Source organism: Leptosomus discolor, chromosome 3, assembly GCF_034619465.1.
Source record: "Leptosomus discolor isolate bLepDis1 chromosome 3, bLepDis1.hap2, whole genome shotgun sequence".
In the NCBI taxonomy this organism is placed as follows: domain Eukaryota; kingdom Metazoa; phylum Chordata; class Aves; order Leptosomiformes; family Leptosomidae; genus Leptosomus; species Leptosomus discolor.
Window position 1 is genome coordinate 60,731,471 of NC_141393.1, and position 27,334 is coordinate 60,758,804.

The window sequence follows — 27,334 nt, forward strand, 5'->3', positions numbered from 1 at the left end:
TAGCCATCAGTGTTTGCAAAGAACAACACTTTGAGTCATGGTTCCCTAAAACTGAGGTAGTGAAAGCAGAATCTTTAAGTGGATAAATGTTTTTGGGCTGCTAATCAAGCAGTGTGGAGCTTTAATAGTGCTGTGTATACACTAGCTGCTGGAAGTCTAGTTTAGTTGTCTAAAGGGAGATTTCCTTCATTCCTGTCCTTCTACGTTCACCTTTTGAAGAATACAAATGTTTGTGTACAAAAGGTCAGTAGGGGCTGACTTACTGCTTAAATAACAGTACCTTGTGTCATTTTTCACATAATAGCCAGGATGGAGCACAGCACCCTTTAAAAGGCAACTTGAGCCATACTGCTAAATGTTAACTGACAGCCTAGTAAAAACAAAAGTCTTCATTTTTCTCATTTGTCTGCTTTCTAACCAGCCAGAAACTGCGCAGAGTGCTCTTACTAGATCTCCAAGCATGCAACGTGGACAAATCCTGGGATTCTAAAATTGCTGAGTACACACAAATGGTGCCACAGTGTCCTCGCCCTGTGCCAAAGCAAATCTCTGAGTTGTGTAATTCTTCTCCTCAGTATTTGAGTTAGGTAAAATGTTCAGCATGTCTGAGTTGCTGGTAAGAGCGCATAATTTGTAGGGTCCTGCAGTTTATCAGGCAGTTTATAATTGGATTTCACACAGCCCTCCGGAGTGGCATTGGCCATGCTGGCTTGTGTTTGCCATGTGCCCTGGACCAGTGTCTGCTGCGGATTTATGGTAACATGGTTCTGTGTGAAATGTAAGTTGTGTCTTTTAGGCCAGTCAGAGCTCATGGGTCAGAGAATGCTATGTTCATGTGCTAACCCTGTTTAGCCCAGGAGGTTTTTGATGCGCAGGAAAGCTGCAAACCAGCAATCAGTCCAAGTCAAGGGGTTGGAAGCCCACACCACAAGACCAGATGACTGTTCCAGTTCAGTCAGTCTTGGCCTTATTTTACACACGCAGTCTGCACAAGTGCCAACTATTTAGGTGCCACAAACTTCGATAAGGTGACTCTGGTGGCTGCAGAGCAGGGTTTTTTCCCTCTCTTGAATTATAATATAGCTAGCATGTGCAAATAAACATTAAGTTTAATTAAAACCTAGACCTTGATGAAGTGGCCTTAAGTAGATTGTGTGCAGATGAAAGGGACTGCAAGAGAATGACAGCTGCTTATCTAATGCAGGCAGTCAGCATGTGATGGTTTAGAAGTGCTTTCGAACATTTCTACCCCTTTCTTTGCTTTTACTTACTTTATTTTCTTTGCTTGTAACTTGTAGGGCAGTTGTGAGCTAATAGCTTTGTAAGGCACTTTTCATCCACTTAACGCAGTTTCAGAAATGCTTAGCATTTCCTAATTCAATAGCAGCTTTACTGTTGGCTTCAATGGAAGCACAAGTGAGACCAAGTGCCTCTTGAAAACCACACTGGTTTCCCCGGAGTTTTCTCTTCTTGACTCATAGTTCGTAGCATAGAGGTAGTAGCATCATCAAGTGATAACTGTAACAGTTAAAATTTCAGCATGTTCCTCAATTTCTGTGTTTGATCCCAGTGGCACTCAGTCCTTTCAAAGGGTCTGCAGTAGGGGTGGGGGACACACAGATACAAATTTGCTGTTAAGAATTAATTGTTACGGAAAACTTTCTACTCAAATCAAATATGTCCCTTTGCATACATGGGAAAATTTCTCTTTTCTAATACTGCATGTTGGTTTTGCTCTATGTTTAAGTGCTCAGGGTAGGGGAATCTCCTGCTTCCCTTGCTGACCTCTGTCTAGCCTGGCTCTTTCCCTTCATCAGTGACACTTGGTACTGCTGGGACTTTCTTCTCAACCCAGTACATGAGCAGCTAATTCCATCGCAGTGTTGTTTGCTGACTTCCAAGTATTATAGAGTATTTTTGTATGTATTTATTTGAAAAGTAAACCCACCTGCACTGCTTTACATAAATACATGCTGAGATCTCCAAGACTCCTGTGTCTGCAGTGCGATGTTTATCCACTTGGAGCAGAGATCAAGTTCTCCTTGCCTGGCACAATGTCAAGCATAATGGTGCTAAGTAAGCCAAATCCTGAAAGCTTTGGGCAGTCCTTTATTTATCCTTGTTAGTCAGAACTCCCTTGACTACAGTGGGAACCCTCCCAGAACTGGGAAGCAACATACGGATAGGGGCAGGAGCCTCCAGTGGAAGAGTTCATAGCAATACAAGCAGAGCGGCGAGGTGCGGGGTGTCCCTGACCCCAGAAGGTCAGCTGTGCTAATGTCTGGAGGTTTGCCAGCAAAATAAATCGGCTTTTTTGTTCTGAGAAACTGGCACTCTCTTTAAGATGCCACGTCGTGTGCCGCACAGTGTGTAAATGCAATGATTGTACAGGTTTTCTTTTCCCCTGCCACACTTACAAGTCTCTAAATATAAAGGGAGGCCTCTTGCAAGACTCAGCTGGAAGGCTGGAAAATTTACAGATGCCTCATCCCATTCATCACCTCCGTCTCCTCTCATGCCTGGGAAGTGAGAGGATATCTTTGGGCGGATATAAGGTGTGCAAGATATAAGGAGGTTAGGCTCATCTCAGATTCCATTTAAGTGGGTTTGTTACATGTTTAAACCCAGTAAAATGTTCACAGAGGTTTGGTTTCTTTCTTGTAAGGCAAAACTGGGAAGTGTAATGTCCAAGTATCACAGAAGACTAGTTTTGCTCATCCTTGCTCTTCATTAGGCTTGCACAGAGAGGAGCTTTGTCACCTAATGTCACTTATTTCTCGATTAGTCTCTTGAATTCACACACCCTACTGCAAGGCAAATTAGTCCTCATTTCTATCCCTGTGCTTCATCTTTACATTAGTATAAAGTTGTACACAAATGCACAAGTATGTGTAATGATTAATTCCATCCTGGAAGGGGTACAACAGAGGTCCTGCTCATCAATGGAAATAACAATTGTGTTCACTGCTTTGATATGACGTGCAGGTTACTAAAACTCCAGGCTAATGCTGTCATTGAAGGGTTCAGGTAGAAATGGATAAAGTTTGGTGCAATAGCTCCTTGTTTTCAAGCAGTTTTAGCCGGAAGGAGCAGCAACAAAGCTTTGATTAGTAAAAATGTCCACACTGTTTGTCTGCATTGGTCACGTAATTGAAATGCACTTTATTGTCAGTCAGAGCTTCTGGCCACCGCACAGGACTTTCAGGGTTCTGCATTGTCTAGCAGGACTTCATAACTGCTTTGTTCACTAGGAATCACTTGAGCAGGTATCTACCCATGATGGTTAACATCGCATCTGTTTTCCATGTCTGCACCCACTGTAGCTCCTGATGTCAGAGAATGCTGGGAATTAACACCTCACCCCAGATAGGGTCCAAGGCATTTGGATGTGTACCTTCCCTCAGCTGTGTTTAAAGCCCTGGTACATCAGTGAGTGGTTCAATTTGTTAAAACAGAAAGCCTGAGGCAGACCAAAATTATGTCAATCACCACAAGAAATGCTTCTCAATGAACATTATGCTGTGATTTCTGCTGTGAAATTAATCACGAGTGAGATGTTTGGGGATGGGCTGTCTGTGATGTGATGCTGGGTGTGCAGGATTTTGTATCTGAATCCAAAATCTGTATCTGCTTAGTTGTGTGTGCCTGCATGTGTGTCTGTGCTTATAGGTATGTATATGTATTAAATGGTTTCAAAGCTTTAAGCCAGTAATGCAAGGAAACCAAAATCACAGGGCATGATTTGCTCTGTGGTTTGGAGAGAACCACATCATCTGAGAATTCCCGCCTTCAGCATACCAAGCCCAGGCATTTCAAACAAGACACTATTTGCTGAGAAATGTGGTGAAAAAATACACTTTCGCGTGACTGATATTTACAGTTTGTCTAAGTTTGCATTGAGAGATAGGATGCTTCTTTGTACCATCTCAATGGCCCTCAATGGGGCAGAAGTAATTTGATCACTTTACACAGGATATAAGTCTCTGTTGAATCCAGTTCTAATCTAATCACATCTTTTTTTGTGTGAATATGCCTCCTATTGCAGCTCATTTTTATTCTGCCTTTGTCAGAAATTGAGAACATTTTCAATTTACATTCCTGTGAGAATAGTGAGATTTACCCCATTCACGAGCTTAGGACTAACGTGAAGTTCATGGTCCCTCCAGACTGAGTTGTTAATATCCCAGAGGAGTACTGGCACTGAGAGATCACTCACTGGGAGAGAGAGAAATTCAATCCTTTGGCTCTTGGACTTGCCAAGAGGGTTGCTGCATTTGTTAGTTGTGTCTCTGTGACAGGCGTGTTTGGCTGCTGGGTGCTGGGCTGAGATCACCAAATATAGTGTCATTATCAAATCAGGTAACTCACAAGAAAATCTCTTCTCTTACGTCTGTTATACCGCTTCTGAGTCTTTAATACCTAATTTTTAAAAGCTTATTGTAATGCTATAATCTGCTATCCCTGGTCTTGTGTAAACAGCGTGACTAACAGCAGCACACAAACCCACTGTCAAAGTCAATTAATTTGGGAATCTGGGTAAGAAAATACACAACTTGGCAGTGCTGTGTTTCAGGAGGATTAAAGACATGCACAAGCCTGAAACAGCATCCAAAATCATTAACTGATGCTGGATTTTGCAGGTATCTCAGTAAAGTCTGGATTAGGTTCAAATATTCCTCGAGCATCCATGTATTAAATAGTGGAAAGTTTTTAGTCTCGTACAGCCACAGGGTAAGGAGTTTGGTTACTTCAGCATTTTAATTTAAACTAAACAGGTGGTAGATTGTGATATTTGACTGAAATAATGAAAATTATAAGGTAATCTGCCAGATTAAAAAATAAGTATTTCCAACGTATTTCTGTTGGAGTGTTTAGACTTTGTGCAATCAATGTTTCGTATCTCTCAGGCAGGAACCCTCTTCCAGGAACTGTAGCCACCCCTCAAGAGACCAAAATTGCAGTTGTGCATGGTTTCTCTCCATCATTCATTCAGAAGCCTCTTCCATAACATAAAGACTTTGCTTTGTTTTGGTAAAATGGAGTCCTCTACAAGATGGTCCGAGCTGAGAAGCGGGACAAAACAGGGGGTGTAGTTCCTGGCGTAGTGAGGAAGGGACCTGTGAATGAACTTTAGGAGGCTTGAAAAATTAAACATCAGGAAAATTTGGCTTGACTGCAAGGAGTGGTTTGGGAGCTAATTACAACTGAGTGGAGAAAAATTGAAGGAGCAGTCTGTAAATACTAGGTGCAAAACTAATGAGAAGGCTACGGGACATTCTGCCATTTCAGTTTCCCAGTGTCATGTTTGCTTCAAAGCTTTCAAGGAGAAACTGTGTTCTTTACTTGTAAATAGTCCGTACAAAATACTTCAAGTGTGTCTGGATGCTATCAGAGCTGACTAATGTTAATGAACCCACTAGTCAAATTTAGCCCTGTAGTAAGTATGTGCTCATTTGAACTCAGCAGAATCTGTGCACTCAGGCTTACTTTGGCAGACACTCGCGCTTATCACCTGCTGAGCTTGATATTACTGCAGTCCTTTGGCCTGAAGAAAAAGAAATTAGGAACAGCAATGAAAAACCGTTGCGCAGCTGTGTGGTTTGCAGCTACTAGGCAAGCAGTTGGTCCACTGGAACTTCATCTGGATGTACTGTGCTCAGCATGTTTATTTGTATTGCCTTGCCTTTCAGAGAAAACCTATATCCATTTCCATGCTAACTAGTTTCTTAAAGTATGGCAGTTGCCATGACTTTGAAACATAATCTCTGTAGATCTGCAGTAGCATTACATCAAACGCCTAGCTTCTTGTTTGTTGAGCTAATAAAAAAATCATCAGTGGTTTATCCTTCCGTGATGCTTTGGCGGCTGCAAAAGCAGTTAAGACTGAACCAGCCAACTTTGCCCTGCTCCTGTTGATTTCCTATTGTACAAGCTATTAACTTTTAGAGACTGAGTTGTTTTTTTTTTTTTTTTTTGTGGCAAAGCCATTACGAGGTCATGAAGACTACAGACATTTGTACTTTGAGGTGCAATTAAGATGAAGGCTTGCTAAGTCTTAGTTGTGTTGTTTAGAAGCGGCTCTTTTACACCGACCATTTTTTTTAGTCTTGACTGTGCTTGGGAAAGTGCATAAAGATTGCTGCATAATTTAAGAATTCAGGAGACTGACTTCATCAAACCTTTAGATTTGATGTCCATTGTTAAGCTGCCAGCATGAGGCTTGCAGTGCTGAGGTCTGCATGCCCACAATGGGATGTTCAGTAGCCCCTGGAATTTTGCATAATTCTGCATCTGTTGAAATAATGGAGAATCTGGTACAAGAGCATGCTTAAGCTGCTGATAAAACAATTTGAAGATCCCCTAAAAAGTAGCAATGAAAACAATTTTGGTCCTATTGTTAAGTTTAGATTTGATTTTTCTTAATGTTGGAGAGTATCTGAATCCAGGAGATTTTGATGAACCTTGAATTCAGGAAACTTCCCTATAGGGAAGAAGTTGTAGCTGTGGCTAAATCAGTACATTAACTCATTTCAGCAATGAAGGGGTTAAAAATAAACCTCTGCAGCATTGATGTAAACCTTTTGTGCAGACTAATTGCCTATATAATTGCTTTTGTTAGCTAGCTTGTGGACAGCCCTGATTTGGAATCCCAGGAGGGCGGGACAAGGACAGAGGTGCCTGTGTCCTGTCACTGTTGTGTGTGAAACCCAACCTGGGGCCATGAAAAGGGAGTACAGTCTTCACCTCCAAGAGACCTTGCCCTCTCTTGAGGCTGCTAATAAACGCAAATTAGCTGGAGGGTCTTGGTTGGGTTTTGGTCTCTTGAGGATGCTGTGCCTGCATGCGCCAGAGAAGGAGGGATCTGAGTCAGGCTCCTGCCTCCTGGTGCTTCCCGCGGTGCTCCAAGCTGAGACCTGAGCTAAGCCCAGCTCTCCGCACACATGCTAATCAGCTCTTACTCACAAGTGTCGTCTGGTTGACTTCAAGGAAAATTTAAAAAAACAGAGCCTTTTAGCAGAAGAAAATGTTTTAAATCTACCTTCTAAAATGTACAGGCTTCAAGCCTGTCTGAGATCAGGCTTGTGTGGGTTTAGACCAGGGTGTAAGTTCCTCTTGAACAATCAATGTAGCTCAGTCCCGACTTGGCCAAAGCATCCAGCTCTGGCATCAGTTAAATATTTACATTCCCCCCTTTTTATATAAATCGTGTTCTATTAGCATACGTTTCACAGTGTATCCTTGTGTTTCAGCCTCTTTATAAATTTGGCAGTTTGTACATTAATCAACATCAACCCATGTAAAATCCTAGGCATGAGGTTGAAGCCGTCAAACGTGCAACATTTACTGTTTCATCACGCGCAGCCAATAAGTCATGTTGCAATGTATGCCTTGTACCAAGAGGATATGGTATAAAATGGAGCATGTTTACACTGGGGAGACTTCTGTGTATTTAAGAAGTAATTGTTTCAGGACCATTCATTAATTCATGAGCTGACATGGGTACATTTTTCCTCACTGCAACAAAAATAATTATCGAGCTCAAAAAACAATAATGAATTTGCACATGGCAGACTTCTACTGTAATTTTCTTCACAACTTATAAGGGTTTAATTGTAGATTGCTAGTAGCCTTATCCGTTTCAATAATTTCTGGCCCTCAAGTGCTGAGGTGCAAGGAGTTATGGTGTGCTGCGATTTATGGTGGATGTAAATGATTTCTTGTTTGCCCTCCCTGTGCTTGACTGGGTTTGCCTTTAAAGCTTTTGCGGGTGCATTTAGTGCAGTGGCACTGATGGAAGCCAGGGACAAGCGAGCAGGTGCAGTGCAAAGCCCTGTCCCGGCCCTTCATCCTTTGTCTGCAAACACTTCTATCCCAACTGTGCACTTGTGGACACAGCTCAGTCTGCTGTTTCGTGAGATAAATAAATGGGAACCTTTGGATGTTGTGTCAGTAGAGGGGCAGGCCCCCAAATATGCTTGTGTGTGCATTGTTGCCTTCAGGAAAGCAAGCTTCCATAGTAAGTGTGGGCTACGAATCACCCAGAGTCATCCAGGCTTTGCAAGAGAGCCTTCTGTCTTTGCTTGGAGGGATCTCAGCACTTTTCAGACTCAGGACCTTTTGGGGGCTTCTTAGGGAAACCTCCATCTCAGGCAGCCAGATGTTGCTACCACAGTGTTGCCCCCAGAAAGTGCCTAACAGAGAATGTTGCCTCCTTCCATTCCTGGTGTTGAAACTTCTTTACCTAACAGTGCCCTGGGACATCTTTCTCTGTCTCCCTGCCCTCTTGATATTGTGGTGGGTTCTTGTGACTCCTCTGTTTATTGTCACATCCTCTTGCCCCAGATTAGCCATCCAGTAATTTCTTGCTGCCATTAGTTTTATGCTTTCTTCTGTTGCAGCCATCCAGTTTCCTTTGTGTGGTTCCCACTTCCACTTTCTCTTCTCTTTTTCCACCACTATGAGGTGCTTGGAAGAGAATAGCTCAGGGCATGGAAGAAAATCCAATATTATTTCAGACAGGTTTGGAGAGATGGGAAATTTGCATTTATTATGCAAATTCCCAGCCTTTGTAGGTCTGCCTAACAAATAGCTGTGCTGTGCTGCCTTCCAGGGTTACTACTACTGAAGAACAACCAGACTCTCTGATACCCGTGCCTTGATAGGCAGGAAAATGATGTCTTTCTCCAATATCTTGGTTCCACATCCCTTCTGTTTCAGATTGAGCAGAGTGCAAATAAGTCTTCCTAGAAAAAGGTAGAGGTCCCATGAGTTGATGCAGCGCAGGATCGTGCCTGCTCCACCCAGAAACACTGGGCAGAGCGTTTTCTATGGTAGGCTCATGCGCCTGAGGTTCACGACTGGTCAACGTGCATTGAAGTGCCATTCTAGCCACGTTTCTACAGTTCATAAGCACAAAGGCTCGACTGTGAGCTATGAAATGCTGGCGTTCAGCCAACTGGCCATTTCTTTTCTTCATTCCCTGTCATTAAAGCTGTGGGTTGCTCCAGGGTGCAGTGTTTTGCTCTTCTTAAGTGGAACTGTTAATGACCCAATTTAGAGCAATGTAAAGTGCACCCAGATTCCACAGTGACTTCTAAATCCATATAACATTAATGATAATCTGTAATTAATAGCTGCAATCAAAAGGAATTGTAGTTCAGTAATTAGAAATTTAGGATTAAAATATTAGCATATAAAAAAGGCCTCTTAAAAACCTCTTCTTCCAAGAGATGGCTCTGATCCCATGGCAGAAAACAATTTTTAACTGATACGACCTTAGCTGAAGACCAAGTTACTAAAAATACTGCAGTCAGCCCTGACTTGTGTGTGTCATTAGACTACTGCCAAAACATTTAAAGGTGTTTTAAGAGTTTGCAGGCATTCAGTACGTGGCAATCACATAATTTTCTGATATTACCTGTTGATATTCCAGAACAAATCTTAAGAGCGATGTGTTTGAGAATAAGCTTTAATCTCCCTAGTACGCCTTTTGGGGTGGGTATTACTGGTATCCTGAAAGAACAGGAAACCCCAGTGACTGCCCAGCTTTGAGCCAAAAGCTTTCCTGGTGTATCCTCACTGGAAAGAGCAGATCTGCAAGAAAAGGTAAGGCAGAGGTGTCAGGTGCATGCAGTGCTGTTGGCGTCCTGCCCTGTAATACCAAATAGGACACCGTGATTCTTTCCAATGGTGCATCATAAATGGGCTAATCCTTCAATTTATCTCTAGCCCTTGGGAGCATGAGGCGTTTAGAAAGACTCCCAGGTAGAGAGGTTATTCATTGCATATATGCTGATGAAAGTGCCAGTAGCAGTGACAGGGTGCTCTGGTAAACGGAATAGGCTTGGTATAAATGAAGTTCCTAACAATTTCCAGTCCTGCAGTAAATTAAATCCTCCTGCTGCATGACTCACTTTTGAAGCTGAAAATTAATGTATTGTATATTTGAAATCCACAGAGCTCAAATTGTTCGTTGGTGTTGAAAATTTCCCTAATGCCAATTATTAACCTTCCCCAGGCTATCAATAATGATATAGTACACATCAATCACCGATAGATATGCTTGAAAGTTTTACATTCTAAGAGCGTGAACAAAATTAACCATTTGGAAGTTACTAGCATCATGCAATATCATCTCTGCCCCTATGTGTGTTCACCTGAAATAAAGGTGTTATTTATATGTGGGCACAGCAGGTCCTTTGCTAGCAGAAAGTGCATTTTCTGGCACGGTGATGACAATAGTCATGAACTCTGCAGGAATCATCTGGTAAACTCCATCTCTTGGATCTGCCTATGCAAGGTCTTGGCAGAACAAGCTTTGCCCTTGCTTTCTCAGCCATAGGATAACCAGGTGGAGTAAAGCTAACTAGTTAATATTAAGCATTTGAAGGAGAAATGCCATCATGCAGCGTTTCATCTTGCTTACCAGATAGATCTTTAGTTAAAGTCTGTTCTCCAGCAGTTTTTATTGCATATAATTTGTAGGCTCTTCTCTTTCAAAACATTTAAATTGGCAGTGCAAGGGCCAGCAGCTCACTTGAACATGGAAGATTGAGTCTGTTCGTAAGAGTATATTTTTACCATGGACTGTTTGCTGTTGACTATATATACTGTATCTTTTACACATCATTGTGTACTGAAATTGGTATATTCATAATGAATCAGTGGAAGAATTGTCATTGACCTATGGTATTGCATACTGGTAAAGGCAGTGTAGTCTTCTTGAGAGATACCTGCCTAACTTGAAAAGCAGAACTGCTCTCAACAATTTCCCATCTTCATGCTGTTTTGTCTCATTCAACTGATCGAAGTATTTATGATTTCTGCCTCCTTTTGAAACATAAGAATTGTATAATGCAGACATGTCTACTGACTCACAGATATACTGATGTCAGGAAAATAAAACCCTTTCACACATTAAAGATATAAGCAAAAGTTGAGGTCTATTATGGAAATTTCAGGATGGTGCCAAATTTTAAACAGACAAGAAAATTAGTAAATAATAGGTCGTATCCATTACAGTCTGCAGAAAGTATGTCTAGATTTCCTTCAGCACCTCCAGGGTGGGCTGTGGATAGGCTGGTAACTGGCTGATTGCAAAACGCCATATCTTGGGAGATCAGATGAAAATGTGTGGGGAACTCACAAAGGATCAGTAAAACAGAAAACGCAAAAGGCAAAAAAGGAAGATGAGTGAGATATGACTAAGAAGAAAAACAGCCGTGAGGCATATCTGTGGGAAGATCCTGGAAGAGATCAGTCAGGTAGGAACTAGACAGAGAGAAAGATGAAGCGTCGGTCTGGAATGTGCAGAAAAGCAAAAAATACTGAGCATTTAGTATAATTAGGTTTTGCTCTAAGACTGTGTAATTTTATCTATGATTCCTGTTTTCCTAGTATTATATTCGAGTAGGATAGCTGAATAGTCCATTTCCTGAAGATTTTTATTCCCCTCTTTAAGGTGCATTGATGTTTCTGGTAGAGCTGCTGCTATAAAAAGTTTATCAGTGATTTGACCAAAATAGCTGTGCCCAAATCTCCTATTAAGTTACCCTGTCTTGACCCTCCTGACAGCGTGGGATAGCTTCCCGTTTGTGTCTGTAGTAATGTCTTGCCCAATCTTGTTTTTAGTGTCTCATGAAATTGGGATTTTATCACTTCCTTAGGCAAATTCCTTCATAGGATTACAAATCTCACTTGGGGTGAGCTTTCTACGCAGCTTCAGAAAGAGATTCGCAATGGAAAAGTTCTTTTTTTTTTAATTTAGTTTAAACATTCATTTTGTACAGTTTATCTTATTACTCAGGCTTCCAACTCCCTGCTTACTCTAAATACCTCCTTGATCTTTTTGCTGTTTTGGGTATTCTACAGTGAGATCTGGATTGTGTATATTGCAGTCACATTCATATTTGTATTAGAAAAAAATAACTTACTCCCAATTATATATATTATTATATAATTAGGGTATAAAATCAGGGTATAGAATGACCCACTGGCGTGATATGAAGTAAGACAGAGGATGGCCATTAAGAAGACACTTTGAATTTTTTGTTTGCGTGTTTTATCTAGCTGCATCTTCCACCTTAAAAAGATATGTTCCTGCCAGACCTAAGATTTTCATATCTGCACCCGAGAAGAAAGCCTGTCCGGGGCAACACTTCTGCTGGATGTGTACATTCCTACGCTTAGCAGCCATACAGACCTCATGCATTGCTTGTAGTGCCTTGCAAGCAGAATATCCACATTCTTAGACTTATTTTGCTCTCTGCTTTGTTTCTGTATAACCAATTTATTCCCCATTAAAATCTTCAGTAATTTCTGGGTTTGGTGTCATCTTAGTTATCTCTTTTCTTTCTGTTTTGACTTATATTCTCTTTACTTTGTGTTACAAATGCATCACACAGAGATATTAATTAGCCTAGGCACGGGGCCTGGATCTTCTCCTTTTCGGTTCCGTGGCCAGGGGATGAGGCTGCTCTATCCTTTTGATGGGTCTGTAACTGTGACAGTACAAACACTGGAGCACTGAGTAATGGTAGCTTCTGGTGAGAAAATGAGACAGTAGTGTGTGTCTGTGATAAAAACTAGCTCTGTAGTTTCTCTTCAGAGGCAGATTTCTGTAAACCTTATTGAAGTTTATTTAATCACAAAGGCTTTGAAAGGCATGACTTGTGTGAAATTCACTCTACACTTAGGCAATATGGTAATGAAATCAGATATTAGCCAACTTCTCTATGGGGAGTGTATTTGAATACACTTTTAACAGGGGTTATAATTGACTGTTGTGATTTCTCATTAACTTAAGACCAACGTTTCTTAATAGCGATAGAGATTTGAACAGATACTTATCTTTCCATATTAAGGATAAGATTCATCATTCATCTGGAATGATTTCGTCTATAAATAAAATCTTAATGGGATAATGGTTCTTCTCTGCTGATCACATTTCTCAGGTTGACTTTTTTTCAAAACAAATCTTACTGTTCAAATAATTATAGCAGGAGATCATTTTTTTAACAATTAAGGATTAATTGTTAAATTCCTTATTTAAAATCCAGTTGCATTATTAAGCAGATTTTTTTTTCTTTTTTTTTAATGGTGACAGCACGTGGACAAGCCTGTTCCAGTGCCCCAAATGCAAGTCGCTGTGTGCAGATCCTGTATGTGGGATTTACAGGATGAAGAGAGCAGTTGGTTAGTGGGAGTTTAAAGGCTGTGTGAAGTGAGTGGATGGGCCATTGATGAGTGGAGTGATGGATGCCGAACACTGCTCCCTGGTCTTCTCCAGGTCTTGGGTGGAATAGTGTCTTGCATTTTGTGTGAACTTGTTGGTGCTCCAGCTTTTTGACCCACTAGCCCGCTGTGGGTCCCAAAAGGGAAGAAAGTCCTGCTTATTCTCAGTCTGTTTTTTTCAAACCAGTTTCCTCCTGGAGGCAGAGTTACTGAGGGAGGTGGATCAGGCAGGAGCAGGAGGTTACAGGGGAGGAACGAGTTAGCTCAAGCGAGGCTTTGATCCTTCTCCCATCCATGACTCATCTCTCTCCACGGCCGGGTGGGAGCTCACCTTCCAACAGGCCGCACTTCATATTTGGCCTGAAGGTTATAGCATAGTTTTACCGAGGAGAGGTTTCACTGCTCTAGCTTTCACGCACAACAATTTTAAGTCATCACAGTTAGAAATTAAATTCCTGCATGTCTCGTGGACTTCTTTTCTGGGATGCTTTTGTTTTCTGCATTAACTTTGATTTGGTGATATGTTCCCATGCTGTGTAGCTGCTCTGCATGTTCCTTTCAATCAAATACAATGTTTACTAAGGGCACAGTAATGCTTTCCTCCTAAGTTGGAGCTTTAATTCAGGAATATCAGAAAATTACCAGTTACCAGCCTGGAGAGCTGTCTCACAAATAGTGAAGTTTGGTCTTCTAATGTGGTTTCTTCTGTAGATCAGATGATGGATGTCTGCTCTGAGAGATTCACAGTCATGTTTTCAAAGCCTGTTTAGGAAAACATTAATATGAACACTCTGGAGTTTTAAATAGCAAAATACTGTATTTGGTCATAGTATTGTTAGTACTTTTTCTTTCGTTTTCATTAATGTATGTTAGCTGTTTGCAGAACATGATTCATTTGTGGGGTCATAACCTGTTGCTCGTGGGTTTGAGCGGTGGGTGCCCTGTGAACATAACAGATGAACCTGTTTGGTCTCAACAGGAGATGCGAGAGGCAACGGCACCTCTGATCTCTGTCTCAGAGGGATTTTATCACACGCCTACAGGAACTGCACCATTTTTTTGTGTAGGAGGGGTGGAAGGACAAGGGCCCAGAGGAGGTGTAGGAGATCAAGCATCCCAGTCTCCAGTACCAGCCCAGCACCAGCTGGATCCTGTTCTGCATTTGGCCTGCCAGTTATTTGTCACTTTAGCTTCAGAGCTAATCCTGGGCACTATCAGCCATGGCGTCCTGCTGCCTGAATCATTGTGGTCACCATGAAGGTGATATTAGCATTGGATCTCTCTTTTCTTTTTTTTTTTTGTTTTCCTTAAACCTTGCACGTCTTTCAGCCGTGTGGTCCCTAACATTTGGGTTAGGTAAGAAGCTCAACTGTTAAGAAGTAAAGAATAAGGTGGAGTGGACCCCGTGGGCCGAAACCTCAGCTCGTGTAAATAGGTGTCACTGCTGACTTCAGAGTGATGTCATTTTACATGGGCTCAGGATCTGTTCCCATCAGTGGGTTTCTGCCTTGCGTATCTGCACAGGCCAGGAGCCATGTTTGTAGGTGAGTTATAATGCCTTCAAATTCGGTGTTTACACTGGAAATGCTTGGCAGAGTCTTAAATAAGCAGTGCTACCAGGTGGGCTTTTAAGAAAGGCGGTATTTATAGAAAGCGTAGTGGCTGTATCTGAACTTAACTGCTTCATGCATTTGTGTGACTTTGTGTTTACAATTTTCTTGTGATTTTTTAATGAAATAGAATAGTTGCCAACTGGTCAAATAAACGCAGAACATCCTTGCATGTCCTTGCACTGCCACAGTTTTTATGAGTGGAATTAGTTTGTAGTTAAAAGCTGTCTGGGAACAAGCTAAAGGGATGGCTTCAAAATGAAAACAATACACTTCAAAATATTCCTGTTCTCATCTGGGATCCTGCTGATGCTCAGCATCCTGACTCTGCCCTCGCTGTGCACTTATGGGACCAGGTGAGATCGCCCGGCCCTGAGGGTCCAGCCAGGGTGCGGAAGTGGGCCGCAGGGAGTTAATTTGTAGTGAGTCTTTCCAGCATCTCGCTCAAATTGGGAGCTGACACACTGAGCACAGCTTGTTTTAATGTCAAATTCACTCTCCTCTCCCACGTTGAGTGCCGTAGGACTCCTGTCCAGCATCGCTCTCCTCCTTTTCAAGGTCAAGTTTCCTGGGGCTGGGTGGACACAGGGAATTAGGAGGTGCACTGTGTTTCCGTGCCATGGAATGTGTGTGCACACCCCTTTTTCTCACCCTTCCCACCATCACTTGCTGAAGCTCGTTTATATGTGTATTAATCCCTGGGAGTCGACTCTGAGAGATTGCATTCCAAAAGCAGTCCTTGCCAAATGCCTGAAGAGCCTTGTAAGGCACATGTGGGTCAGCTGTTACAGGGGGACAGTAATTCCTTCCCCACCATGCGACAATGGGTTTACGCTGCTGAACATGGGTTTGCAAAGACCCTCAGGGAGCCCAACAAAGGTCTCATCACGGATACTGCAGCTGGCCACCACAACCTGTTGGGATGTGGCGAGTGCTATGGCAGCGGTTACACACCAGAGTCCTCATACGGGTGTCTGATAAAATCATCGTTCAGATACAGGAAGGTGTTTTACCATGGCCTATAGCTGAGGCTGGAAGTATCCTGGCAGTTCCTTTAGCACCATCCTCCGTACGACTTACTGTTTGCGTGTTAAAATAAAAGGTGAAAATATAAGTGAAGGCTAAAGTCACCATTCAACTTTTTCTTGAAAAGAAAAAAAGTATCATAGCAATGAGAAAATGCTACTGATGTTCAGATCAGTCTTTCCAGCCTGTGTTTACATGAGTCGTGGAAGGATTTTTCATACAAGTAGCCCTGTTAACTTCAGTGCTTAAACTGTGTCTCTTCTCTTGCCCGTGGGTTTGCAGGATTAAAATTGCTTGTAAATGTTAATAGATAACATGTTCAGGAACCTCATAGCATTTGTGTTTCTCTTAGCTGTAACACTGCAGAGTCATTCTGCCTCTATAAAACTCGTGGAGAGATTTTAAGGTGGGCCAAATACATCTCCAAGATTGGTTGCTTAATTAACACAAGGCCTCACAGTGACAGCATTGCAAAACAAATGCCAGCGCTGGCCCTTTGCCTTTTTCCACTTCGCTGGTTCTGCTACCCATATGTCTCAGCCTGCCAACACAGCATCAAGTGCATTTTAATAGCTGCTGTTCTTCAAATAATTTTATTACTGTGACAGCGGCTTTATAAATGCCTCTTACTCTCCTAATGGTACAGAATCGATATATTAACAGCATCTGTTTTTTTTCTGGTTTTCCCTTCCAGGAGTAAATTCATCAGTTGTTGCTGATTTTATGCCTACATCGTCATGGAACATCTCAAGTGAATTAGATAAAGGTAAGTGTACAGAAAAAAGTAGATGTGAAATCAGATTTTAATTCTCAATTCTGCTTCTTCTCTTGGCCAAATCAGCAAGCAAATGGGCGAGGGGGCATTTAAGATAAACTTTGTTTGCCTTGTGATCATTTGACATTTAATTATGTGTGGTTCTGTGATTTCTGGAGAATGCTGTGCTCGTTTCTTGTACCAGTAAAATGTCCCATGTGGTAAAAATATTTCAAGATGTGAGTTCTGTTGGTTTATGAACTGTTTGACATTTTGTCTGGTGGATCTTAGGATTTGAACTCAAAATTAACAAGCATCAGACAGTCAGTTTGTCTCGATGTGTTTTGTTACGAAATTTTGAGTCTTTAAATTAATAGAGGGGGAAAACACATTTGCAGGTGGTAATTGTGTGATTTGGAGCTCTCGGAAGGGTGTATATATATGGTAAAAAAAAATGGATGTATTTCTCATTCGCCTTCATTTTGTAAATTATGCACCACCTATTATTTAAGCTAAATTGCTTAGCTTCCTCGAGCCCTTATTGCAAGGCAGTGTCCTACAGCTCCTGAGTCAATCTGGACTTTGAAATGCTTCTAACGTAACATTTACAGTGGAGGATTCTATTAGCCACACTAACTGTGCAATTTATCAACTTCTCTTTTCATTTGCTTATAACTTTGCCAACCATTAACTATTTAGACTGAAATTTCCCATAGTGGAGTTGTGCCACAGATGTTTTTTCCAGATGTTTTTTTCTGTATTTTGTTCATGTTTTTTATGAACATGTGTTCATAATGTATTATGTTTATGCATAAAGATGTTTTCTGTTCTTAAGTATGAAGAGAATATGTAATGCTGAATACTTTAAGGCAAAGTTGACTCACATCTGCCTTCCCACCAGGGAAGAAGCAGGACTTTCTGGTGGTCCAGGACACATTGGAGAAGACGAAAGTCAAAGGGCCTGTGCTTGCTGGTGGGAAGGGAGGAAAGCATGTAGTCATTAAGCAGAGAATTCCCAATTCACAGCACACTACTGACAGAAGGCGTTGACAGAATGGATGTGTTATCCCACTGCAGTGATTCATCCAGGTGCCCATGGCAGGTCTGGACTGTGCTCAGGGAAGCTGCGGAGAAGTGGGGGCAGTGGTTCCCCCAGACAGGATGCCTACATGTTTCTTTACTTGTTTGGCAGCTTTGTTTGGTTTTTCAAAAAGTAAGAAATAAATAAGTGGCCTAGAAAAGGCAGGTTAAGACCGCAAAGCCAAAGACTCAAAAGTCAGGAGAAGCCAGAGAGAAGGCAATCAGGCAGTCTTAATTCAGGCCTTTTATGGTATCCTTGACAGGCAACCTTTATTAACTTACAGGTTAGATTTTTCGGTAGGAACCCACCCCATGATCACAGAAGAAGACAAGGTCGCACTTTGTTGACACCGTAGAAATATTTTTTGCAATTGATCATCAGTGATACAGTCTTTGTCCTCCACTGTGAGCCCAAGGGTTCATTTGGTAAAGTGCCCAGAGGTTGCTATGTATTGCAGGGCAAGCTGTGTGCCTCCCAAAACCTAGATAGAGGGGAAAGTGCAGAAGAGATATTGAAGATAATGTAATTTTACAGTAAATTGTATTTACTGTAGCTTTGTTGTTATTCCTAATGGGATATTATGTCTAGACTAGTTTCTTATGACCAGTGTGATTTTTAAACCATAATTTGCTTTCTCTTAGCTGGTAGTTCAAATGCTCCTTTTTTTCAGGAGCAAGTGCCCCATGTGGGCACTCTCCAAAGCCATGGTTTGACTGATTTAGCTAGGAAACAGAGGAAGGTGCCTGGTGGCAGCATGGACCGCCTGCCTCCTCTGGCATCTGCTGCCTTCAAAATGCTCTGCACTCCAGGTTGTATCAGCCAGGGATCAGGTGTCCTACCCTGGCTGCCAGTGTGCCAGCTCTGTCGGAAAGCAGCAGCTCCAGACCTAGTAGAGGTAAAATTTGGGGCGACTGCCACTGTCCTGGACGTTGAGTCATCCTATTGCTCAAAGCAAAGCTTATACTTTCTGTGCCTGGCCTCTACGTTGGTAATGAAACCATTGTCTGTGTTGCTTCCACGGCACCTGTTCCTGAGCTATATTGTCAGAAACAGGTAAAATGAAATTACAGGCTTCTAATCCACCTGGAATGCGGCAATTACCACTCATTGGGTTGAATGCTGCATTCCTGGGGGATTACCGGCCCCTTTGCTCGAGCTGATTAGCATTTAGACTGCTGTAAGCTTACACACCTAAACACGGATTTACATATGTGATTAAAATGTATTTGCTGCCCAAAAAGCTTAGTCAGAGGGGCGGATTCTCCCCATGTGCCTACAAGCAAAATAAGGCACACACGTTTTGTCTTGTCTAAGAAAGAAGCAAGGGCTTTAATGTGGGAACTGCTGTTTCTGCGGAAGGTCTTTGAAACTCTCACTTGTATAAAGCCAAATATACTGCAGCGCATGCCGGCTTGGTGAGTTGAAACCTCAGAGATGAAAATTAGGCGTGCACTTAGTTTCCATTTCTTTTGCAAACAAGCATCTCAAGAAATCAACATCCACTTGTCTTTGCTGCAGTCAGCCATGAGGTCACACAGGCGTCCCAGTAAAACTCATTTTAAAGCCTATTAAGTTCACCACATGAAAGTGGTTTCCAGCCAAATTTCCCAATTAAATGGCTGTCCGCTTTAAGTGGCTCTAACTCTACCTGCTGCCTTTTGGAAATGAGCTTCTCTTCCTCCAATATGTCTCCTGTGTTTGGGAAGGAGGAACAGCTCATAGTCTTGCTAAACAATATTCTGCATTTTGAAATAATTACTTAGTATGGTGCTTTCCCTAGCTCAGTGAGTTCTGCAGTGATTATCTTACAACTGAGCCCTATTCAGGTTTCAATTTCTATTAAATAAGCTAAATTGACAGCATTAAACAGTTGACTGTTTATTCTTTTTAACAGGAAATGAATTTAAAAGAGACGCAGCCACCCGTGAAGAGTTGTTGAAAGCAACGATTGATGGGAGGGAGGAGGTGGTTTCTCACCAAAACCTTAAAAAAACAAACAAACTGTGCATAAAAAAATAAAAAATAATCACTTTTAAGATAGGGGAAATTTAGCTACGAGCATTTCTCTCTCTTTTTCTGACTGGTAAATCATGGTGTGCAGAGGGAAAGCCAAGAGGGAAGAAGAGAAATGAAAATGTGATCCAATAAATATTTAATTATATAAGGAAAAATAAGTGAACTTCAGGGAAACAAGGGGGCTCTGGCGGTAGGAAAAGGCCCATCTCAGGGGGTCAGTGGCAGGACCATGAAGCTTTTCTCCCCCAAGTTGCTGATTGAGATTTCCCTCGAGACGTCCAGCAGGGACCGTAGCTCATTGCTCCGTGAAGGCTCAGAGAAGTCCTGTGTGTGCTCCTACATGGCCCCGTTGAACCAGGCTTATAACCACTCCTGACACTCGCCACAGCACAGCTGTTTGCTCTTGGTAGCCTAAAGCAATTTTCTTATCCAGAAATCGTTTGAAATGATCTGTGGCAATAGGTGATATCTGAGGCAAAACAAAAAGGCCAGATGAAACAGGGGGCTAAGTGGAGTTCACAAGGATGCTCTGCCCTGGTGCTGGCTTTCAGAGACTGTGCTCTGTTCTTTAATACAATTTTTTGGGGGGCTGTGCCAGTGGGCAAGGGAGCAAGGCAGGCGGCCCCGGCACTTTTCCCCCTATTTTTTCTTCCTGTTGTTTAGGGCACTCTGGTTTCTCATTTCTCCTTCACTGTGACTTGCGTCCCCTCTCTTCCTTTATGCCACAGGACAAGCTGCTGCTCCAGCTCTTTGTTTGAGAAAGCTTCTGATTTACCATGAGCTCTTCTTTACCCTCATCCTTATTTAAAAAGGTGAAGAGCCCTTCATTCAGCTGCTTTTCTTCCACAAAAACAGTTGTGGAAGGACAGGCTTTTCCTTCCATCAGATGTAAGTTTATTTACAAAGAAATAGATAGGCCTGAATTTGAATGAGAGCCTATTTACATCTGGTACAGTAGAGGAATTGTTTGGGAACTCTTCATCCTTAGGTAAAGATAACATTGGAGTCTTTGCCAAGAAAGAGTCAGCTTTGAAATATTATTTTCTTTTAACTGTGAGTAGGATTCAACTTCAGTGGACGTTCACTGGGAATGGAGTCTCTACGGGACTGATGAGGGAACGATGCCGTCACTGCAGCTTCCCCTGATCGGGTCCTCCCCAGTCTCCTCATGCCCACCTGCAGCCTCCTCAGGAGCCCATTTCATTGTGGCAGCTCCCTGACTGTGCACAAGGACATGTCCTGGCCATGGTTGGGCTAGAGCTGAGGACACTGGTGCTGGGGTGCAGCATGTTATCTCATTGCCAGTCCCCTCCTTTTCCCAGGAGCTCTTCACTTGGTCCTTCAATTTCCAAAGAAAACCTATTAGTGTGAATTTTTGCAGATACTGCCTATTTTCCTTTTCCTTTACATGGCTTATCTGCTTTGGCAAGCAAGTATAAAATGTTAGAATGATTCAGGGCTTGGGAACCATTTTCATTTCCAGACATCCACAATCCCAAGCCTGGGCTTCGAGCTCCCAACTGCTCACAGCCTCTCTGTGTGGCATAGTGACTGCTGCAGCAGCACTTAGCAGTCTCATGGTGCTCCAGGTGTTATAGGGAAAGCAGAGAGCTTGGCAGGAAGAGTCAAGATTTTACAAAATGCACCCCAAATCACTCAGTAGTTTAAGGTTAAGCTGGGATTTATCCTTAAGTATTCAAAGGCATATCAATAGAAGGATCACCTGTAGCAAGCATCCCTCCCATGGGGTGGTCTGGGGATCCAGAGCAGAAAATAACTGCGGAAGGCTGAAACAGGGGATGGGAGAGCTGCAGTATTTGCTCCACTACCCTGTGTGTGGGACTGTGTGTCATTCGCTTCTTGAAGGTCCTTGTGCAGGCAGAACATCCCCTGGCAGGGTGGCTTGTGTGGCTACAGCGCAAGAGGAGGTCTTGGAGTGCAGAAGGGGCTGCAGGACAGCCTGGTGGGTACATGCTGCTGACAGACCCTCTGGGTCTGGAGGCTTCCCAAGGGGAGCATCAAGCCTTGCTGTCCTTACTGATGAATCCAGGCTAAAGCTGTCACCTTGGCAAGTCTTTCCAGGCAGGGATATGACCTGGCTATAAGCTCTTATAGGGAAAATCTTTCTGATGTCCCAGGGAGAATTTGACTCTTAGGCAGACTACATCTTAAAAAACATAAAACCGAATGTGGAGAAAACCAGGTGGATCGAGGCCTCCTAACTTTAGCCCCAATTCTTTAGAGATTTCCAGAGTTTCTTTTGAAATCACTGGATGTGAATTCGATACGCGTGGTGAAAGGGGAAGAATTACAGCTTTCACATTCATGCACAATTTACCTTTTTATTTTCCTTTATTATCTGGGGGATATTTGGTAAATCAAGCTCTCCTGATGGGGCTCAGGATTCTGATTCTATTTGTGGGGTCCCGTTAGTAGCGAGGCAGTAAATTACTGCTACTTTGTTTGAAAATTTTTTTAGCCACAGTACATTAGCTCCTTTTGTTTGCTTTTCCACTGACAGAGTGTACGTTTTTATTTGAGAATTTGTGTTTCTTGAATGTCTCATTTATAAATAATACAGGGTGTGAAATTTGAAGGTCACAGAACACAACCTGAAAAAGAAACCACCCTGAGCAAAGTTGCGCATTCATGGCAAAAATCTTTCACAAAATGCTTCACTTATGTTGGACTTTTTTATATAACCTCAGTGCATGCAGTGAATATCTGACCATTATACATAAGGTAACTATATGTAATAACCTTTTCCTGGCTCATCCAGCTATCTTTGTTTATTTGAAAGATTGATAGATCAGAGGGTCAAGGGACGTGTTTTATTGTAAGTTTCTGTTCCAAATTTCCTGACATTTTTGGTTTAAAAAAAAAAATAGAGCTTTAAAAGGCACAGAAAGGGCTAATAAGAACCAGATCCTAAAGTGATGCTATGTCAAAATGTCAAAAATAACAGCTTTTCTTTGACTCTACAGCATTAATCTTAAGGCACATACCTTTCTATACACCCTTCCTTTAATAGCTTGAGATTTTGTACGTGGCTCTTTACTGCAGAGCAGCTTCTAAAGTGACAACAAAATCCCTTGATGGTTTTCAGTAGTTGGGTTTATAGCTGGATGTGGACATTTGTTTACCTATTCCAAATCACTTTTTTTGTGATAAAGTTTAGAGGCTTCCTACTTGTGCTATAAAACTGGTTCCTGAGTAAAGAAAAGCTTAATTTCTCCTTGCCAGATTATAGCGTCAAAGCTATCACTAAGACATCTGTCCTTAAACCTGAAAGTTGACTCATAAAGCAAAAGGCAGATGTGAACTCTCAAACGTGTATTAAGAATTCACACTGGCATGAAGGGCAGTGAATTGTCCCGTTCCTATCCAAATGCAATGGGATTCAGGTGCTCAGCACCAGATAATTTTTGGGACGTCTGCAGGCATCTGTGCTCTGGTTTCCCTCCACTAGCCCTCTCTCCCTTGTGGCCCAGGGCAATCTCTAAACTGCTAATTATCAGAAAGTAGCGATTGATTCTGAGGATCCCAAATACAGTGAATGTCACTTGTGGACATCTGAAAAAGCCGTAAAGCCTCGGGCAGTGGTCAGCTTGTTTCAGTTCAGTAAATTATCCTTGGGTGGCACTAAACCCTCTAGATAGTGTGTGAGAAGAGAAAGCCCAACACACAGCTGCAGCCCCTGAATTGAGTCTTGCACATACATGTTGCTGAGGAAACTCGTTTCAAAATAAGCTGGGCAAGGAAAGGCAGTAGAGTATTTCTTTTTGTCCCAATAAGTTGACATTGAGTATTTCCGCATGATTGTCTGGACTTCTTCAACTGTGATATTCTTCATACAGGTTGCCAAATCGTGGGTTGAGTGTGGTATCCCTTTCCTGCCACTGTCATTCCTCTATTTTTATTCATTTAAAATAAGTGAAATTCCAGCCGCGAGTCTTCCTTTTGCCCCTTTTAATAACAAGGGTCTGTTGCTCAGACCCACAGATCAGACCTGCCGGGAGTTGTCCTCCTTTGTGAGTTATGGGCAGATCAAGCAATCAGTGGTTAATCCTTTTTCCAACTGAGAAGTATGTGCTCTGTCTATGGCCACACTTCAGTCAGAAATCCTGCTGGTTCCTTCTTTAGCTTAAAACTCAAGTCATTTGAACATATGGAACAACAGCAAGCCCCTCCAGTGTCTTCAGGCTGGGTGGGCTCTGCGTTGTTAACTTTCTCCAATGAGAACAATTCCATATAGAAAATTTCCAACGCTCTGAGCTCAATGGTGGTGCCAATACATGTGAGTACAGGGCACGTCCAAGTGTAGCATCAGACTGGACTAATGTGGATAATCCAAAGCTCCGAATGAATAAAAATGCTTCTTTCTAGACTAGTATATTAAATCAGACTGTGTCAGAGCCTCTGACACGCCTAACAGGTTCTTTCCCTTTAGACAAAGTTATCAATGCTTTAAGTTACCGATCACTAAACGTATCTGTCCTGCAGTCACTGACTGAGACACTTTTTGCATTTTTTTCTTGCCAGTGTATGCTATGACAAAGAACTGGTGAGCTGCTAAACCTTTTGGTGCAAAAAGGCAAATGCAGTAAGCAGTCTCTAAGACTGGTGTCCCAACAGCCTTACTCCAGCCAGGGCAGGTGATTGCTTTACATGCTGCAATGCAGATTTGAATTTTCAAATCCAGAATTAAACTTATTCTCCAGTCCAGTAGCTGGAAATGGTGTTCCCACAGCTGTAGGCTTGCTTGAGAAAAGATCTGGAGATGTTCCTTTCCAGAGAAGTGTGTTGTTACACGTCTGTAATGGGAAGTAACTTGGTACACCGGCCTGTCTGTTGCACCTGGATTAAAGCTGTTTTCAGGCTTGTGATGGCTTGAATGGAGACTTTAATTTTAGCTTTTCTTTAGATATTGTGAAAGATCAGAAGGGCATAAAGGAAAGGATAAATGAAACAACAGTTCTTCTCATCAAATGAACATTTCAGGGTCTAATCCTGCATCCCCCTCCTGCTTTAAACACCTAGTGAAATCAGAAACACATAGCACACACAGTGCTTGGGGGGAAAAAAGGTCTCACTGTGGCTAGCAAAATCCTCCTCCAAGCAAAGAGGGTGTTACTGCTCCTAAGATGTGTCTTTGGTAATTTAAGATAGAGTAACCATGTGGTCACAGAGGAGATTAACATTCCTTGGCCAGGGAGGACGAGCTTTTATTTTGAAAGCCACCTGGGTTCCACTTAAAAGCAGTAGAATGCTTCAGGATTTATTAGGACTGGGCAGGCTCCTATTTAACAATGTCAAGACAGAGCTGTGGAAATACACACACTTTTCTTCTTTTGAGACACGCAACGCACTACATTTCGTCCTTGCACAGCTGTTGCTATTCTGTAACATCAAACCAGTAAAAAGTTTGGCCATGAAGGGTACCTAATATTTGGATTTTATATGCAGTGTCTCCAATTTATGCGCTTAGAATCATGAAGATGACTTATGATGTGTTGTGTTTGCATTGGCAACAGCTCAAAACCAGAAATATATTTCAGGCTTGGCTTTCCAGATATTATCTCAAGTCATTTAAAAGTTCATTATAGGGCACCCGCTAGTGCTGCTATAGTAAAGGGGCTGTCAGCATTTTTCAAGGGTTTATAACTCAGCCATTAAAAAAAAAAAAAATCAATCTCTGTGGGCTGAAACTTGGCATTCAGGGTCTAGGCCCAGCAGTAAATTGTTTTTACAAATTAAAAAAAAATCAGTTTGACTATTATTAAATTATAGGTGGGCTAAATTTTATTTAGAACTTTTTCAGGCTGTTCTCTCATACTTCTGTAAATTAAAATGTTTCCAAAATATTTTTATAGAGTGCTACTCTAAAATATGGACCGGCTTTTGTTATGTTCTTGAAATCCTGAGATTTAACTTAAAATATAACAACAGTGCTTATCCCAGCATAGCACTTTTCACCTTCAAAGTGCTTTACGAGCATTATCTCATTAATGTGCATAACAGCCTCCCCATGATGTAAGAGGGATTATTATCCTCACTTTATAGCTGGAGAGATTGAGCCAAAAAGTTTAAGGCTGTTTTTAAAAGGACTTAGTTGCACAAATCCCATGTGAGCTTTGATTGGCTTTGGGTGTCTACTTCCCTTTGGCTTTTCTAAAAATCACAACTGAAGTGATTCACCCAAGACTACTCAGAGCCAGGATTAAAACTCAGACTTTCCGATGGCCAGTGCCACTAGACTGGTTAATTCTTAGAAGCATGGTAATTACCTTGTACATTGGAACCATCATGTTTCTAAGAAATTATTCTTTAGGTCAGGGGGAGTCAGCTCTGGGCATCTGGGGAACTTCTTGATGGCAGGGAGACTGTTAAATGAAACATGGTAAAATGTGGCATGCTGTAAGACCATGGCCGTGCGACACGGTGTCTTCATCGTGTGTGCAAGCAGCAGGTCCATCCCGTTTCCTCAGCCCCGTTTGCCACCTCCTGAAAGCACAAAAGAAGGATTTGCTGCCTATTTCCTTGGCCTTCAGTCCCAGAAAGAGGAGATGCTAATGCTGATGGCACCAGAGAGTGGCTGGCAGGGGGAGACCTGGACAGAAACCTGGCAGCAGGCAGGGACTATTTTCTGTGTTCCTTGCATATTTGCTATTAAAGGGAGAGGATGGTGGCAGTAGCTTTGGAGATTTGTTGGGATTTGGTAGGTGAGAGTAAGATACAAGTATTAAAAATAAAGTTGGGCTTCTCTTCAGCCCCTCCATGCTAGTCAAGGGCAGCAATGGATGGCTTTTGTGCATGCCAGGGAAGGAGTACTCATAATTTTGCGTGTCTCCGTAACAGTCCAAGGTTTTTTGGAAGTACTGTTAGACCTTCAGCTCATTTTCAATTTCAGAACTGCTTTGTCTGTGAGCAAGGTCTTCTCATGAAGCTTCTAATTGCTTGAAACCTGCCCTGTTTAAATCTGTTCTCAGGTGATCTGCTTGATCTGATTTATGATTTAGATGCAAAATTTATTGGTTTGAGGACTAAGCTAAGCTGGATTTAGCAGATGTGTTTTGGGTTTTGTTTCTTTAGTAGATCATTCGTGGAAGAAGGTGGAGAACACTTAGAGAAGTCAGAAGCTCCTGATGCTGAGAGGCTATTTCTCTTTCTACCTGTAGAGAAGTTGCACCATAGCTCTTGCATTACATCCCTTCTTACACTGACTTACTATTGCTACTGATACTTTAAAATCCTTCTCCAGCCTTTGGAAACCTGCCTTACATCCTTACTCCTTTGCTTGCCTCTTCTGTATACCATAGGACCTTTAAAATACTATATTTACCATGGTATTTGTCAGCAAGGCCATGACTGAGGCCATTCTGTTTTCTGACTGTTGTACTGTAGATGTCTGAACTAGTCTTTGAAATGTTATCAGGAATTATATAAATGACTGTGGTATAGAAATGTTACATTGGATAATTAAATGTGGTTATCCAGTTCCATGCTATTAGTGTGATTTTATTAAACCCAGATTGTGGAGAGAACCCAAGAGTACATGCGCTGACTTAGATTATGCTTCCCAGGGAGGTTATTAAGATAGCAAGTCAGAAACAT

The 27,334-nt window shown here is 42.0% G+C and overlaps 1 protein-coding gene across 1 annotated transcript in view; it reads left to right on the forward strand.

Annotated features, from left to right (window-relative positions):
• Nucleotides 1-27,334, forward strand: part of ROR1 (ROR family WNT receptor 1) — a 167,587-nt gene that overhangs the window by 97,640 nt on the left and 42,613 nt on the right. Inside the window, exon 2 of the mRNA XM_086462456.1 lies at nt 16,564-16,635. Coding sequence (XP_086318582.1) covers nt 16,564-16,635 — 72 coding nt within the window. The remainder of the gene's footprint in view (nt 1-16,563; nt 16,636-27,334) is intronic.